Source organism: Vigna umbellata, chromosome 5 (assembly GCF_029865625.1).
Source record: "Vigna umbellata cultivar VRB3 chromosome 5, Vumbellata_1.0, whole genome shotgun sequence".
NCBI classification, from domain to species: domain Eukaryota; kingdom Viridiplantae; phylum Streptophyta; class Magnoliopsida; order Fabales; family Fabaceae; genus Vigna; species Vigna umbellata.
In genome coordinates, this window is record NC_142169.1 from 3,203,217 (window position 1) to 3,219,396 (window position 16,180).

Consider the following 16,180-nt stretch of genomic DNA (forward strand, 5'->3'; position numbering starts at 1 on the left):
TACACAGAAACGTCTTCCTCCTCCTCTCCACCTCCCTCTCCATCTCCATCAACCTCTACTTAGATTTCCAATCGTCCATGGCCACCACCACCACATGTCCTCCAACAAACAAACCTTCATCCTGCACAAATCTCCCTCATCTCCCTCTTCTCCATCCTCCCTTTCACGCTGGACCCATCCATAGCCTCAGTAATGACGACGGGAATGCACGATTGGAACTGTATTGTGCATGATTTCGTCAACCATAACAGCAAGCTGTAACCAGTTACGTTCACGTGTAACCGATTACACCAGGGCGTGGAAATCTTCGAAAACGTGTAACCGGTTACGATCTTTGTAACCGAATACAGATCCCACTTTCGGACTCCGTCTTCATCGTCAACCACGTGCTTCGTCGGCGATTAACCACTGTCTTCTTCTTCATCACCATGACCAACTTCAACCTGAAACAACCACACCAAAATTCAAAAATAATTATTACCTCTACTCTGTCCTCACTGCCAACACAAAACTCCAGCACACACACACACTTCTCAGTCGCCACACTTCTCAGTCGCCCTCAGCTGCTCGAACGAAACCTCTTCACCCTTAGCTGTGTACATTCAAACACGCATCAACACACACCAAAGACATCTATCAAGCAACTACTTATTAATTCGGTCTTGTGTGTATGGTCACACCTTTGTTTTCACATTCAAACTCCTCTGTAGTGCATTGTTTAGTCAAACAGAGAATCTCCCCACAATGCTATGCCTGCAAAAGAACGCTGCAAGCGCCAGAAATGCATTGGCCAGGGCACTGGAAAGTGGTATATCACATGGCCAAGAACAGTCTTCCCTACTCGTGAAAGCACAATAACTTTTTTATATTATCTTTACTATGCATGGGAATAACGTTTTCATGGATATGCATTTTTTATTATAACCCTGGCTGAATACGTGTTTGGAAATTTCCAATTCGTTCAGGGCAAACCAGTCTTTTGCTTCAAAATCATCGTAAATCTTCTCAAATTTGCGGGATGGTGATAACGTATCAATCTCGCAAATCCTCGCTTTTCCCTCCGCGCAAATCGTCCCAACCGAACATCAGTTTCTTCACAAATCAGTCTTCGCAATTCACCGTGAATAGTACTATCCACGCATACGAACACAGTGTTAAAGTCAAATTTATATATATATATATATATATATATATATATATATATATATATATATATATTAACAAAACTAATTACTTTCGTATCTTTTGTAATATCCCAATTTAGTAATATAAAATTTACTAAAATGAAACACTACATTGATAAAGAAAGAACAAAACTATAATTTTACGAAGAATTAAATTCTTCACCTGAAGACCGAAATACTCCTATATCGCTGCTATACTAACAACCTTCCGATGAGCCAACTGAAAAAGTTGTATCCCTAAGCTCACGCTATTCAGGTGATCATTTCAAAAGAGAAACAAACACACAAAGACATGCCACATAAAAACAAGGGTAAGCTGGAATAATTTAATTGATTACACTAATCATGCAAATTAAACAAATACATAAGCATGTGTCAACCGAACATTTCAAGCATACAATGACTGACCATACATTACAGGCAATGACCGAATACTTGACTTGACCATCCAGATTGTATGAATATGTAGCTTGAGGCCGTTCGTGCACCAGGATGATGTAGTAACTGGATACCCTCAGCTGCCACCCGGGGTTAGTCTGTTATAACTCACCTACGATACCCTATAGGCTAGGACCTCCTGTTATTCTCACGACATGACTTACCCATCTCTATTTGAGACTTGGTAATCATTAGAATTTCAGGATGAACGCCGTGGATTTCGCTGTCCATATTCATACTTTACCACCACATTGATAACCAATCACTGAGACATTCCTCCTTGGAATTCTCTTTCATACTAGTTGGAACATCATACCATACTTTCAATTTGACACCCTTATGATAATGCATACATCAGCCATCAAGAATTGGAACCATTAATTAAAATAACACACTGGAATAAATATAAATATGGACCAAACAGAAATCACCAAACATATATGAACAATACTGAACCCCCTGTGGATGTTGGAGACTGATCGTTCTCTCATTACCTAAAGAATAGGACCGAACGGTCAATAACAGATACAGCTGAAGAGAAGGTCGAGCACTATTACTGACTGACAAATAGAGGATTCTGAGTACCACACCATGACCTAATACTACCACCATACCAAGTATTAAGTTTAGACCGAACGCTTATGGCTTATGCCGAACACCTATAGCTTAGGCCGAACACTTAAAGTTAATACTGATTACTAAAATATCACCGAACGGTCACAAACAGGTAAGGCCCATGAGAGGCCGAACGCATTTAAGACCAATACAAGTACGAGATCGAGCACTAGTACAAGACCGAGCGCTACTAATAGGACACATACCCCTCTAAGATCGATCGCTACAAAGATACCACACACCCCACTAAGACCGATCGCTACTAAGAGACCACACAACCCACTAAGACCGATCGCTACTAAGAGACCACACACCCCACTAAGACCGATCGTTATTATTCAATTAAATACTAGCACAAGACCGATCAGTCATTAACTGAAAAGCTTTACAAAAGTAGAACTCAATTAAGATCGAACACAAGAAGAAAGCCGAAAGGTCAATGAATGACACTCGGCGATCTGCATAATTCTGCAGAATAATTGTAGAATTATGATCAACAACTATCTTCACCAATTTACTACAACTTCCCAACTTTTATTCCTCCAAACATGATTCATATACCAATTTATGCCTATCCAAAGGTACCTAAAACTGTTCTAACATCATCCCAAAGAGTCCCACACCAGATTTCACTCCCAACCCCAAACTCTCATTCTCGCATACCCACTTCCTTAAGATCATAATCGACCAAACACTTATGCAGAGAAACTCCAACCAGTTCACAGGTTCCAACATTCACAAATTCAACACAATTCAACACAATTCAATCAAACATTCAAGTCACACACATGCAACCATCCAAACAGTAATTTCATACATAGAAAATCACAATTAAATTAACTAGCTTCCCTTTCCTCTTAACCGAACGTGAATCTTCTACCCTTCCAGAAATTTGCTCACACTTCCAGAAAATCCCAAGAACACCTATAGCTCATTGATTGATGATGATAGACCACCAAAAGACCAGAAATGTGATCAGGAATGGGAAGAGGAAGCTGATGAACACATGCAACCAGAAACTTGGCTTGCATGTGTCAAAAAGTTTTGGAATCTCACAAGAGCTCAAGAAATCGAGACTTACCAGCTCTAAACAAGACTTTGATCGGTGGAAAAGGATGTTTTTGACTCCAAGATTACTTAAGTTCGGTCTGATTGAAAATAAGATGAAGTAAGATGAGATATTTTTAGAGAGAAGGAGGAAAAAAGAAGAGAGAAGAAGATTTGGAGAGAAATGATTGTATCAGAAAATGAGACGAACATTTGAAATTTTCCTTTATATAGTAATATTATTTTAATATAAATTATTCGGTCTCATTATTTCCACACACCTGTCCACTCCAAAATCTTTAAAATTCTTTGGTTCTTACATCTTTAATTTTAAAATGTGTTGCTTTTTAGTTTTACAGTTTGGACAATGGTTTATATAGATGAAATAAAAATAGTTTAGATAATGCTTGACGAATTAAAAGCAATGTAGTTCAAAGTTAGAAATTCAGAATAAACAAAAAATTAAAGAAATAAAAATAGAAATTGGAATTATACCTACTTAATTTGGAAAATCTGAACAAAAGATAAATAGTAGAACTTGTCTGGGTGATATTGGATTCAATTCCTTTAGCCAAGTGATCTTCATCTCCTTAATTATAGATCTTGAATTGAAGTTTATTAGATGAAAAAAATTGATTGGAAGATGAGCTTTTACTAAAAGTAGTAAGGCGAAATAATAAAAATTTAACTATCAACTGTATTATAATATTTATTAAAGGACTTTTACAAGACTTATATTAATATAAAATGTAAATCTAAAATTGCTTAACTATGAATAAAAATAAAAATTTACAAGACATAGTAAAAATAAAAAGTAAAAAAAAAAACTTTCTATATCCTTTTTTAAAGTTTTTTTTTTCATATACACTTATATATCTATTGGTGTTTCATTACATACATGTCACATCACAACAATATATTATATTGAAAGATAAATTATTGAAAACTTTTTATCTTAAGAAAATACATATAAAAGATATATTTTAATTAATAAGTAACACTAATTTATTTTTATTTAAAATTAAACATACAATAATTACATATACCACATATAGATATATTATTAAAAAAAAGAATATCACACATACAACTAGATACTAATATCTGATCCAATTCAGGACTTAGATTTAAAAGTGAACCCACAAATCATGAAACCAATTCATTACAACTTATGTTGTACATATACTAATGTTGCATTGCCTAGGAACTTCTCCCTCAACTTTTAACCATCTACTATTATAGTTATAGATATGTATATTTGTTTAATCTATTGTATGTCTAATGCATACCACACAATATGTATTTATACTAATTTTCATAATCAATTATAATAAATTCTACCTAATAAGATTCTTACTGAATACACTCGTGTTATAAATTGCTAAGCAATGCTCAAGCAAACTCTTAATATGTGATAAAATTTTAAAAGATGTTTTTGGAAAGTAAGATAAAAGCTTTAAACGATTATCCAAAAATTTATGTTGAAAGACAACTTAATTAAACACGCTTTTGTATAAACAAAGATAACTTGAAAAAGCGTTTTCAGCAAAAGCCTTACATAGGCTAGACCATACCTTATGCCAAACTATTTCTTTCATCCAACAATGAAATCTTCATAACCTATTTGGTATCTTAGTTAAATGCTCAATCGGTCAAATCGAACCTGAACGACAGAAAATGTGAAAATACTTTGATTGTCACAATATTTTCCCATTTCACCATTAAGCGTATTTTGGGTTATAACCTCTAGAAAGTTGTGGAGGATTGTTTCTTCTAAATTAAGCTAAGCCTTATGACTTATGGGCTCTTTCAAGTCTTTAATTCTATAATAGAGCAGTGACCCTGCCTTTGATAACGTACATTGCTTCAGTCAATTCATTGTTCCTCCTATTGTTTGCCATTTTGAATTGTATAATTTAACATTTGTAATATTGTACAATGCATTTACTATTTTAGGGATAATTATATTATACTTGAAATTTGATAAAACAAAACAAAAATATAACCTTGAAGATATGTTTTTACATATTTATATACATTTTAGATATTTATATACATTACAATTTTTACATAATATTTTACACACTAGATTTTTACTTCATATATATTACATCCTATATCTTTCTAATATATTAGGAGAAGGAGAATGGATGTTATATATATATATATATATATATATATATATATAATGCTAATTTTTACCATTATCTAGACATCATTTTAATAGCAAAATCAACTCTTTTTTAGCTTATAACTTGTTTAATCCTCTTCTTTTGTCTTGTTTTCTAAATAAATGTGTTTTGGGCTACTTTAATGTAATTTCATCTATAATCCCTTTATTTTGTAGCTAATAATGTGCTTGGAAGAATCTCCAACAATGTAAAGAACTGAACTAGCCACAGAAAAAGATGCAGTGCAGCAGAGTTAGGCTGAGGGCCCTAGGTCAGGGGCACTGAGCGACACCTACACAAACTACACAGAAGCTGATTTATGGTGTGCTCATGCTGAGCGCCCCTTAGTAGAGGGCGATGAACGCCATTACGCTATCAGAATTTCTCGCTTGGGCACCCCCTCTCTAGAGGAGCTGAGCGCCATCTTTGCTGATGTGGCAGTTTGAGCTTATTTAAACCTAAAATGCGAAGGGGTTTGGGTCTTTGGTGGTTTGGAGGCGTGATTTCACTTAGAGGAGAGCTTGAAGGGCTTCTAGGGTTTGTGGGAACACTCCCTTCTTCCTCTTTGGGTTCTTCTTCTTCTTGCATGGTCATTTTGTAAGCTCTAAGGCTCTCCATGGAAATGGAGAGTCAAACCCATCTTGTTGGGGATAGATGTAACCTTTGAACTGTTGTGTATTTGTTGAATGATTCGAATATATATGCCTTTTCTATCAATTGCTAGTATTCTTGTTTTCAATCTTAAAGCTTTCATGTAATAGAGATGTTCGTGGCTTGATCTTTGATTCATGGGTATGGGAATGTATCTTGTGTAATCTAAAATTGAAATAAGAGTCCTAGTGGTTCATTGATTCTAGGAATGGAAGATGATTCACTTGTTGTCTTAGATCCTAGTTCATAATCTGAGTTTTGCTTGTTAGATTTTCCAAGAAATTGGAGTTTAATAGGGAAAAGCTAGGCTCTTTCACCTAAGGAATTAGGGCTAGAGTAATTTTGTGGATTGACTTTAGTAATTTGATGGAGAGGAGATGAAACTGTGTATGCACAACAGTGAATAGGTGAAAACTAACATTAACAATGTCATTTCATACCATTTCTAGTCTAATCCATGTCTAAGTGTCTTCAAACACCAAAGTCCAAACTTGTATAGTTGAAATTTTATCTTCTTTGCAATTGTTTTTTAATTGATATATTGTTCTTGAGTCTATATAAGTTGTTAATAGTGCAATTATCTAATATTACGTGAGTCTCTTAGGAAACGATACTTGGTCTTACCATTTTATATTATTTGAACGATTTGGTACGCTTGTCAATGAGTTATATATTATTTCTTCTTTATCTAAAATACTTTTATTAATTTTCAAACTACATGAGAAAATAAGTTAATAAGAAAATTCACTTGTAATGTAAGGACGTTGAGGGTGTCGAAATTGAGAAATCAAAAGAAAGTTTCGAGATAAATACATCAAAATACAAAGATATCGAGGGCAAGAGTAAAAAAGATATGATTATGTAGGGAATCGAAAGAAGAAAATCAAAATGAAAAGACAATCAAGGTAAAGCCAACGAGTGAAAATTGAAGAATGATCGAAAATTCAAAAACTGTGTCGAGAAAAGAATTTACTAGATAGAATCAAAAGATGAACTACATGAGATAAAAAAAAAGAAAGTTAAGACATATGATAATCGTTGCAAAGCGTGGGCTCAATGGACATAATTGACACAAAGGGGTAATTTTAGACTGTTCTTTCAAATTATATATTTTCTTCTTATTTTATTTTTGCTTAATTATTAGAGAAATAAAAAAAATATAAATATAAAAAAAGTGTGATAAATTGTGATTACAATTCAAACACTTTCTAAACGCCATGAACAACAAAAATAACAAATCCAATGATGATTGTTATAAGAGGGTTACTCCCTACACCATCACACATTGCTCCCTGCACCACCACACTTTTTTTAAATTCCAAAACTATCCTTTATATTTTAAAATATCCTTTATATTTTAAAATATCCTACACCTCCTCCTTTTCTCTTGAACGAATGTCGACATCCGTTGAAGAAAAAATTCTTCAACGGATGTGCACATCCGCTAACGGATGTCCCACATCCGTTTAGGTTTTTTTTTTCTTTTTTAAATTTTTAGTTTTTTTAAGTTTTTAAATTAATATATAAATATTATTTAATTTTTTTAAAATTATTACTTAATTATTTATAAATTAATTTTATTTTATTTAATAAAATAATTATTATTAATTTAATTTATGTATTATTATTTTAAATAATAATTAAAATAGTTTTTAAAAATTTATTAAAACGGATACGGATGTGTAACATCCGTGAAGTTTTTTTCTTTTTAAAGTTTTTAGTTTTTTATTTTATTATATTTTAAATTAATATATATATATATATATATATATTATTTAATTTGTTTAAAATTATTATTTAATTAATTATAAATTAATTTTATTTTATTTAATAAAATAATTATTATTAATTTAATTTATTATTATTTAAATAATAAAATAGTTTTTAAAAATTTATTAAAATGGATGTGGTAACATCCATGAAGTTTTTTCTTTTTAAATTTTTAGTTTTTAGTTTCTTATATTTTAAATTAATATATAAATATTATTTAATTAATTTAAAATTATTACTTAATTATTTATGAATTAATTTTATTTTATTTAATAAAATAATTATTATTAATTTAATTTATATATTATTATTTAAATGATAATCAAAATAGTTTTACAAATTTTATTAAAACGGATGTGGCAATAACATTTTTGACAGGAAGGTTGGCTAGAGATTTCTTGTAAAAACACTAGCTCTGTTCAGTTGAGAATGAGAATACTGGAATATTTTTTGATTTTATGGATTTTTCTCATTACACACATAAGGGGGGAGCCGTATGAGATGAAAATCTCACGTACAGTTCTGGAGCGGAGATTCTTTGAACCAAATTATGCAGAAGGAAATTATGCAGAAGCTTTACAGAATTATTATGAGGCTATGCGATTGGAAATTGATCCCTATGATCGAAGTTATATACTTTATAACATAGGCCTTATTCACACAAGTAACGGAGAACATACTAAAGCTTTGGAATATTATTTTCGGGCGCTCGAACGAAACCCATTTTTGCCCCAAGCTTTTAATAATATGGCCGTGATCTGTCATTACGTGCGACTATCTCCACTATAGAAAGAAAAAAGAAAAGAACAAGCAAATCCACAAATTTTAATATAATAAATATATAAATAGAAATAATTATAAATAATAAAGGCTTTCTACATATATATATCGTTCAAAACAACGATTTTTATCAGCTGTAGCAAAGAAACTTCATAGAAGTAAAAATATGAAGAAATCGATATGTCTAGATACCCTCTTTTTCTATGGATAAAAGATCTAATTGATAAAGGAAGCATCGTAAGGATCAATTAACACGGTTTTCAATTGATGATGTCGCCAATCCGTTGAAGATTTTGTTTTCTTTTTAAATAAAAACAATAAATTAAAATATAAAATATGTGAACGGACGGATGTCAACATCCGTTTCATCTTCAACGGATGTTGACATCCGTTTTAGAGAAGGGCAAAATTGGTATGGAGTGATGTAGGGAGCATTCGGTGGTGGTGGAGGGAGCACCTGCCTTGTTATAATTGGATCATTACTTTCTTAGATTTTCTTTATGGATTTCTATTTTATCTTTGATAATTTAGTTTAATATAATTTATATTCTTGCACTTACATTTCTAATCTGACCACTTTAATTCCTCTTCGTCTTGTTCATATTCTTCTCTACATTTAATCTCCATATATCATTCCATTTTTAGATAAAAACATATTATTATTGAAAAGAAATACATAAATTTCTTATTGAAATTCACTGTGAAAAGAGAATTCAATAAATTAAACATATTTATGAAATTGATATACAATATAAATGACTTACATATTAATTTTATTTTAATTACAGAACCTTAAATCAATACACTCTGTTTCGACTGGATCGGTGGGGACCCTGTAAAAACACACAAACTTACTGTCGAAGACGAACGGGCGGGTGGCGAAGATACATGGACCGGGCGGACACTGCTGAATCCTACGAACCGAAGCGGGCGGCACCAAGATGGACGATCGCTGTTCCGAGCTCCAAACCGGGCGGACGTCGTCCAATCCAGACGCTCTCTCTTTGCTCCAAGCCGGGCGGACGTCCTCCAATCCGGACGCTCGCTCTCTACTCCAAGCCGGGCGGACGTCCTCCAATCCGGACGCTCGCTCCACGCTCCAAACCGGGCGGACGTCCTCCTCTCCTGGCGGGTGGTCCTTCGTTCTCTGCTCCAAGCTGGACGGGCGTCCTTCCGTACTTAGCGCTGCTCCACACTCCCAGTTGGGGAGGGGCCGGGTACCTGCTAAAGGCACTCCGACGCTCAAGTCAGTAATATGACAGAGCGATTGTGATGCGTGTATGCATCGTTATTCAAGTTAGTCTAGAGTTCATACCTGAGACCTTTATTTATAGCGAATTGTAATGGGCTTTTACCTTTTGGGGGCCTGGGGACGGCCCAATAATACCTTAATCTTCGTTAAGGACTTTAATGTGTCATTAGCATTTAACCGTGTAATCAGCAACGTGCGTCGGTTGGGAATGATGGTCGGTCAGAGATGTTACCCTAGGTGGGCGTCCTGCTCTCGGGCGGACGTCCAGCTCTTGGGCGGTCGTCCACTCCTTGGGCGGTCGTCCACTCCTTGGGCGGTCGTCCACTCCTTGGGCGGTCGTCCACTCCTTGGGCGGACATCCAGCTCTTTGGGCGGTCGTCCACTCCTTGGGCGGACATCCAGCTCTTGGGCGGTCGTCCACTCTTGGGCGGACGTCCACTCTTTGGGCGGACGTCCAGCTCTTGGGCGGTCGTCCACTCCTTGGGCGGACGCCCAGCTCGTGAACGCATATCAGATTATTGGGCGGACTGGCGGATGACGGACGTCCTTGAACGGACGTCCGGTTCCTAAGGACGCTCGGTCCAGACTGTTTGGCGGACGTCCGGTTTATTGGGCGGACAGGCCAACTAAGGCGGACGTCCACTTCTTGGGCGGTCGTCCACTCTTTGGGTGGACGCCCAGCTCTTGGGCGGACGTTCTACTTTGGGTAGACGTCCTCTATCGGTACATATGGCGCCGTCTATGTGGGCGTCCTTCCGTACGGCATCCGGCACCTCTGGTACACACTCTAATTTAAATAAATAATAATAATTTGTTAGTCCAATTACGAAAAAATTTACATCGAATTAATTTGGTTAATACATATTTAACCAAAATCCTAAAAAAGAAAAACAAGAGAACATAAAAAAGATAACTGTAATTTGTCCTTCTAAAACCAAAGATATATTTGGAATTGACACATGAGCAAGGTTAAAGAAATCAATCCCCTGAAAGATTATTAAATTATTCATAACTTTTGTTTGTCATGTGGTTTCATGTGGTTCCCTTGACAATGATAGATTGCCACAATCATATTTTTATAATATCATTTCACAAGAACGAATCATATTATTTTACTTTAAAATTTTGTTTACATTTTTTTTATTACTTAAATATAAATTGTATTATTAAATTCAGGTTATAAGATGAAAGTAAATTTAAAACGTAAACGTCAAATGGCAATTTTCCTTTTGTATTTGATACCTACAGCCTAATTAGAATTACACGAGACCAACTCATTTATAAAACAGTAATTATATTTTAGAAAAATAACAAAAGTGTTATAATATATATATATATATATATATATATATATATTAAAATTAATTTTATTAATATGATTTACATTTTAAAATTATCTAAAATTATTATTTATTTATTTTACTTTTTTGAAATATGCAAATATGGTTCATTGATTCGGTAGATGGTTGATTGAGTTTGGTTAAACTACCATAAATTTAGTGATCCATTTGACGAGGACAAAAAACCCCTTTGATACATCTAATATTGTATAACATAATCAATTTAAAGGATTAAAATATTTTTTTCTAGAAAAGACTAAAATAGAATGTGTGTAAAATGTAGGAAACAAAAAACTTTAACTAAATTTAATAAAATTCAAAAAGTAAAAAGTGCATAGCATATAAAATGATAAGAACTGAAAACAATTTTAAACAACCCTATTTGATAAATAAAATATTTCAACGTATACTTTTTTTTAGCTATGGTTAATAAAATCAAACAAGTTTGTTAATTAATTAAACCCATGGTTTTCATGATAGATCGGTTGGACTGAGACCGAATATTCTCCTATTAAATTAGACACTAATTAAAACTTGTCCAGAGATTGGATAACAGAATTAATAATTAATAATACAATACAATTTCAACACTTTTTCTTATTTTTCAATATTATTTGTCTGTTTGAAATAATTTTATTGAGCAGTAATATTTAGAAACATGAATAAAAATAATTACCATTTTGTTATTTTTGATGCATAAATTAGGATACTGACCTTCTGAAATTATTGACATTACTATGTTGTACTTAAAACAGTTGAATAACTCCTTAGACAGTTACTTATGTGCCCCTTAAAACAGTACCTATATAACCCTCACCCACCCGAACCCGATCAAACAAACTCAGCCAAGTATCATCTCATTCTGCACAATCACACAATTTTCTTCGTTTCACTTTCAGTTTCACGTAACTTCGCAATCATATCATATCTCCCGAACTCTCGCCATAACCTCATCTTCTCCCTCCGCTCTTTCTAGCCTCGCCGCCGCACCATCTCTGCCGGCGCCCGCCACCAATGGCCACAATTCCCATCGCCTGTTCCACAAACCTCCGCCTCTTGCCCTTCCAGCCTTCCTCGCGCTCCGTCACCTCCCTTTCGCCGCGGACCGTTCAGAGAGGTGGCGCTGCGTCGACCTTCGCGTGCTCCACCTCGCAGTTCCGCCACAGAATCGAGTTCCGCTTCCTCCGAAGACAACCGGGGAAGTTCCCGCTGCTCTCTCTCGGCACTGATGAGGGAAACGCCGTTGGGGAAGTGAGAAAAAGAGACTTGTCTCAGCTTCTGTCCGCATTGCTTCCCGTTGTTGTTGCTGCCACTGCCGTTGCCGCTCTCGCTCAACCTTCTACCTTCACTTGGTGAGCTTCTCTTCTTTTATAAAAATAAAAATAAAAATTATGCTCTCTAACACTTATTGAATAATTAAAATTAATTTGGAAATAACCTAATTTGCTTTCTCGTTATTTTTTAATTTATGGATGGGTTAATTTTAACTGAAAAAGTTTATACTATTTTATTTTTCTTATACTTGTAGAATATATCCTCAGTTATCTCAGTTTACGGATACTTTCTTAAGTAGTTTTTCCATATTTTAGTTTTTGGTCATCGATGAACTTAAGTTATCTTATGAAAAAAAGTTTATTTTCAATTGTAATCTAAATACAAATATATATCCATGGTTGATCTTGTTTAAGGCTGCATGTTTCTTCTTTTCCTGGTCTGTTTTTTGTTTGTAATTGAGTATATACGTAAGAGATTATTTATGGGAAAGGAAATTGATACTGGTTTTGTTATTTAATAAAGTATATTTTTTAATTAATGACTTGCTATCACTAACCTTCTGTTTGTTGTTATGGATTTTTGTGTGCTTCAAAGATTTTTTTTCGTTCTGATTGTGCCCTTCTTGATCTGATAGCTTATGGACAAAACTTAAATACTATTCTACAGATTGTTATTCATTTAGAGTTTGGCCTAGATATTCCATGCTGACTTTTAATTCGTTTTTAATTACGCTTAGATTTTCGAGATGAAATTACAATTATTTAACAGAGATTCATACTGAAAACACAAAAGAAACGAGTTTATTTATTGTGTACATGAGAAATTTTGTGCCCCTACATTTTGATTACTGGAGTCCAATTGGATTGAAATCATTAAGGATTAGTGACTCGTAAAATGAGAAACAGCTATGATGTGTTTGATTAATTGCTTGTAGGATAGTATTGGCAGTGGGGACCTTTGTAATGAGAAACAGCTATGATGTGTTAGTAAGTCGAAGTTATTTTATTTTTCCGTTATAGTTGTTCTTATCCCTATCCAGTTAGAATTTATAATTTTGTTATTCGGTGAGAGCGTGTATGGTGGAATAAATTGAAAATGAGGAACTGAGAGAGTGGTTTTAACTTGAGCAGGGTATCTAAAGAGTTATATGCACCTGCTCTTGGTGGGATTATGTTGTCTATTGGAATAAGACTATCAGTAGATGATTTTGCTCTTGCAATTAAGAGGTAAGAATTTCATTATTACTTTCTATGTTTGCTGCTTAAGATTGCAACACGTAAAGTCATGGAGCTTCTTCCAATGTTCATTATCTTCATTTTTGCTGCAGACCTTTGCCACTTACCGTTGGGTTAATTGCACAATATATGCTTAAGCCTGTTCTTGGGGTCTTCGTTGCGAAGGCTTTTGGTTTGTCTAGGATGTTTTATGCAGGTTTTGTCCTCACAGCTTGTGTTTCTGGGGCTCAGCTATCCAACTATGCAAACTTTTTAAGCAAAGGGGATGTAGCCCTGGGCATTCTTCTCACAAGCTATACCACAGTTGCATCAGTTGTTGTTACACCACTGTTAACTGGTCTTCTGATTGGTTCAGTGATGCCAGTTGATGCAGTTGCCATGTCAAAGTCAATTTTGCAGGTGTGTAGAGACTAGTGAGTGCTTCTGTGATATTATACTTGAATTTGGTTTAATGACTGGTTTACTTGTAAATATTTGAAAGGTTGTTATTGTTCCGGTGACCCTTGGTCTTCTCCTCAATGCATATGCAAAGCCAGTTGTATCTGTTCTTCAACCTGTGATGCCATTTGTTGCTATGTTTTGTACTTCGCTGTGCATTGGCGGCCCTCTTGCTTTAAATAGGAGTCAAATTTTGTCAGGCGAAGGTCTCCGATTGGTTTTTCCAGTATTAACATTCCATGTCGTTGCCTTCATTTTAGGGTATTGGTTCTCCAAGATTCCACCGTTGAGGTATGTGTCTCCATCTGGTGCCCTCATCTGTGACTAGTTGATTTTTTAGGACCTAGCTACCCGAGCTTCTTATTGACAAATAGATGTTGTGATGAAAATTGAAATTGAAATTGGCAAAACATTAAAACTGGTATTGTGAAATTGACATTTATGACATGTTTGGATAAGTGTTTTAAGAGCTTATTTACTAAAATATAGAATTTTTTGTGATAAAGAAGCTCTCAAAAGTTCATATAATTTTGTATCCAAACAAGCGTGTATATGTTTTAATGAAGTGCTTAAAGTTAAATTCCTTCAGAAAACATAATCTGCTTGGCTATATACATCTATTGCTGTCTTTAAATTGAACGGTGGTGTTTCAGCATCCTTCATTTGTTATCACAGATCTGAAATAAAGTAGTAATGACACATAAAAATAGACATTTCTCATATAAAAAACTATTATATTTGTGACTGAGATTTATTGATTTGACCTATCTTTGAAGTGTGTCGTCTAACATAATTTTCTTGAAATAACTTTTATTCTTAAGAAGATGAATGAGTAAAAACTTGTCAAGACCAAGAATATTTTACTCTGTGCCATATTTCAACTCTAATACAATAAATACTGTCACAGGCAAGAAGAACAGGTGAGCAGGACCATTTCACTGTGCACTGGAATGCAGAGTTCCACTCTTGCAGGCCTTCTTGCAACCCAATTTTTGGATAGTAGTCAGGCAGTTCCTCCTGCATGTTCTGTCATTGCCATGGCTATAATTGGTCTCTGTCTTGCCTCTTTTTGGGGAAATGGCTTTGTAATTAGAAATCTATTACCACTTCCTCCACAAAGAACCAATTCTGCTCTTAAAGCATAATTTTTTGTTTCTGATGCATGTCGTTGAGGTTTATTTATTTTTAAGCATCAGTTGGAGGCGGGAAATTTAATAAATATGATCATGTGGTAGCAATTAGCGATGGCTAGGAGGGGAAGATATATAGGAAAAATTCGAGAGTATAGGTTAGTCACACGAATCAACAAGAAAGAAGTTTCATCAGTAACACTGTAACGTTTACCTGAGAAAAAATTACATATTAACGGATGTATATTTGCAGAGATACTACGCATTGTTACCTAGCTGGAAATCAGTACAACTTCCGGACATACTCTCACACAATGTCATAGATCATTTACCAATTAATAAGTTTTCTTTTCCTTTATGTGTTTTTCTTCCATATAAGATCTTTAATCCAGGGTTGTGTTGTTCGTTCAGGTATTGAATACTAATGGGAAAGGAGGAATGTCAACTAGTATTATTTTCATTTCTTCCACATCTCCTTCTAATGAAGAATAAATCGTGAGAATAATCATCACACACATATATGTCTAGGAGCTGAGCCTAGAAGAGCTCGGCCTAGAAGAGCTCGGCCTAGAGGAACTTAGACCAGAGGAACTCGGTCTAGGATAGTCATCCCAAAGGAGTTTGCCACAAAGTAGTCAACCAACGATGTCATTGGTCTCAGAGTTTAGACCATTCGGTTGATGGTTGGTCGTCCGGTATTAACCAAACAAGCATAGGATACATAGATCCCCCAAGCCCGAGCATTAAATATTTTTCAACAGGGTTTGGATTTGGTCGTTTGGTACTTGGTGCATGCGCCAAAAGCTATAACTCGATCGGGAGGGGTTCTTTAGTTAGAAATCCTCCTTAACCAT

The 16,180-nt window shown here is 34.6% G+C and overlaps 1 protein-coding gene across 1 annotated transcript; it reads left to right on the forward strand.

Moving 5' to 3' along the window:
• Positions 1-12,077: 12,077 nt before the first annotated feature.
• LOC124833347 (Sodium Bile acid symporter family) lies at positions 12,078-15,580 on the forward strand. Its single transcript, XM_047307807.2, has 5 exons — positions 12,078-12,600; positions 13,654-13,749; positions 13,851-14,157; positions 14,240-14,487; positions 15,104-15,580. Exons 1-5 carry the CDS (start codon positions 12,263-12,265, stop codon positions 15,339-15,341), a joined length of 1,227 nt encoding a protein of 408 aa, XP_047163763.1. The 5' UTR covers positions 12,078-12,262; the 3' UTR covers positions 15,342-15,580.
• Positions 15,581-16,180: the final 600 nt, after the last annotated feature.

What these genes read in the sequence shown, in the direction of transcription:
- LOC124833347 (XM_047307807.2), top strand. Translation starts at nt 12,263, where the DNA reads ATGGCCACAATTCCCATCGCCTGTTCCACAAACCTCCGCCTCTTGCCC. An exon ending in TTTGCTCTTGCAATTAAGAG is followed by an intron (nt 13,750 to 13,850) that starts GTAAGAATTTCA and finishes TTTTTGCTGCAG; the next exon opens with ACCTTTGCCACTTACCGTTG. An exon ending in TCCAAGATTCCACCGTTGAG is followed by an intron (nt 14,488 to 15,103) that starts GTATGTGTCTCC and finishes ATACTGTCACAG; the next exon opens with GCAAGAAGAACAGGTGAGCA.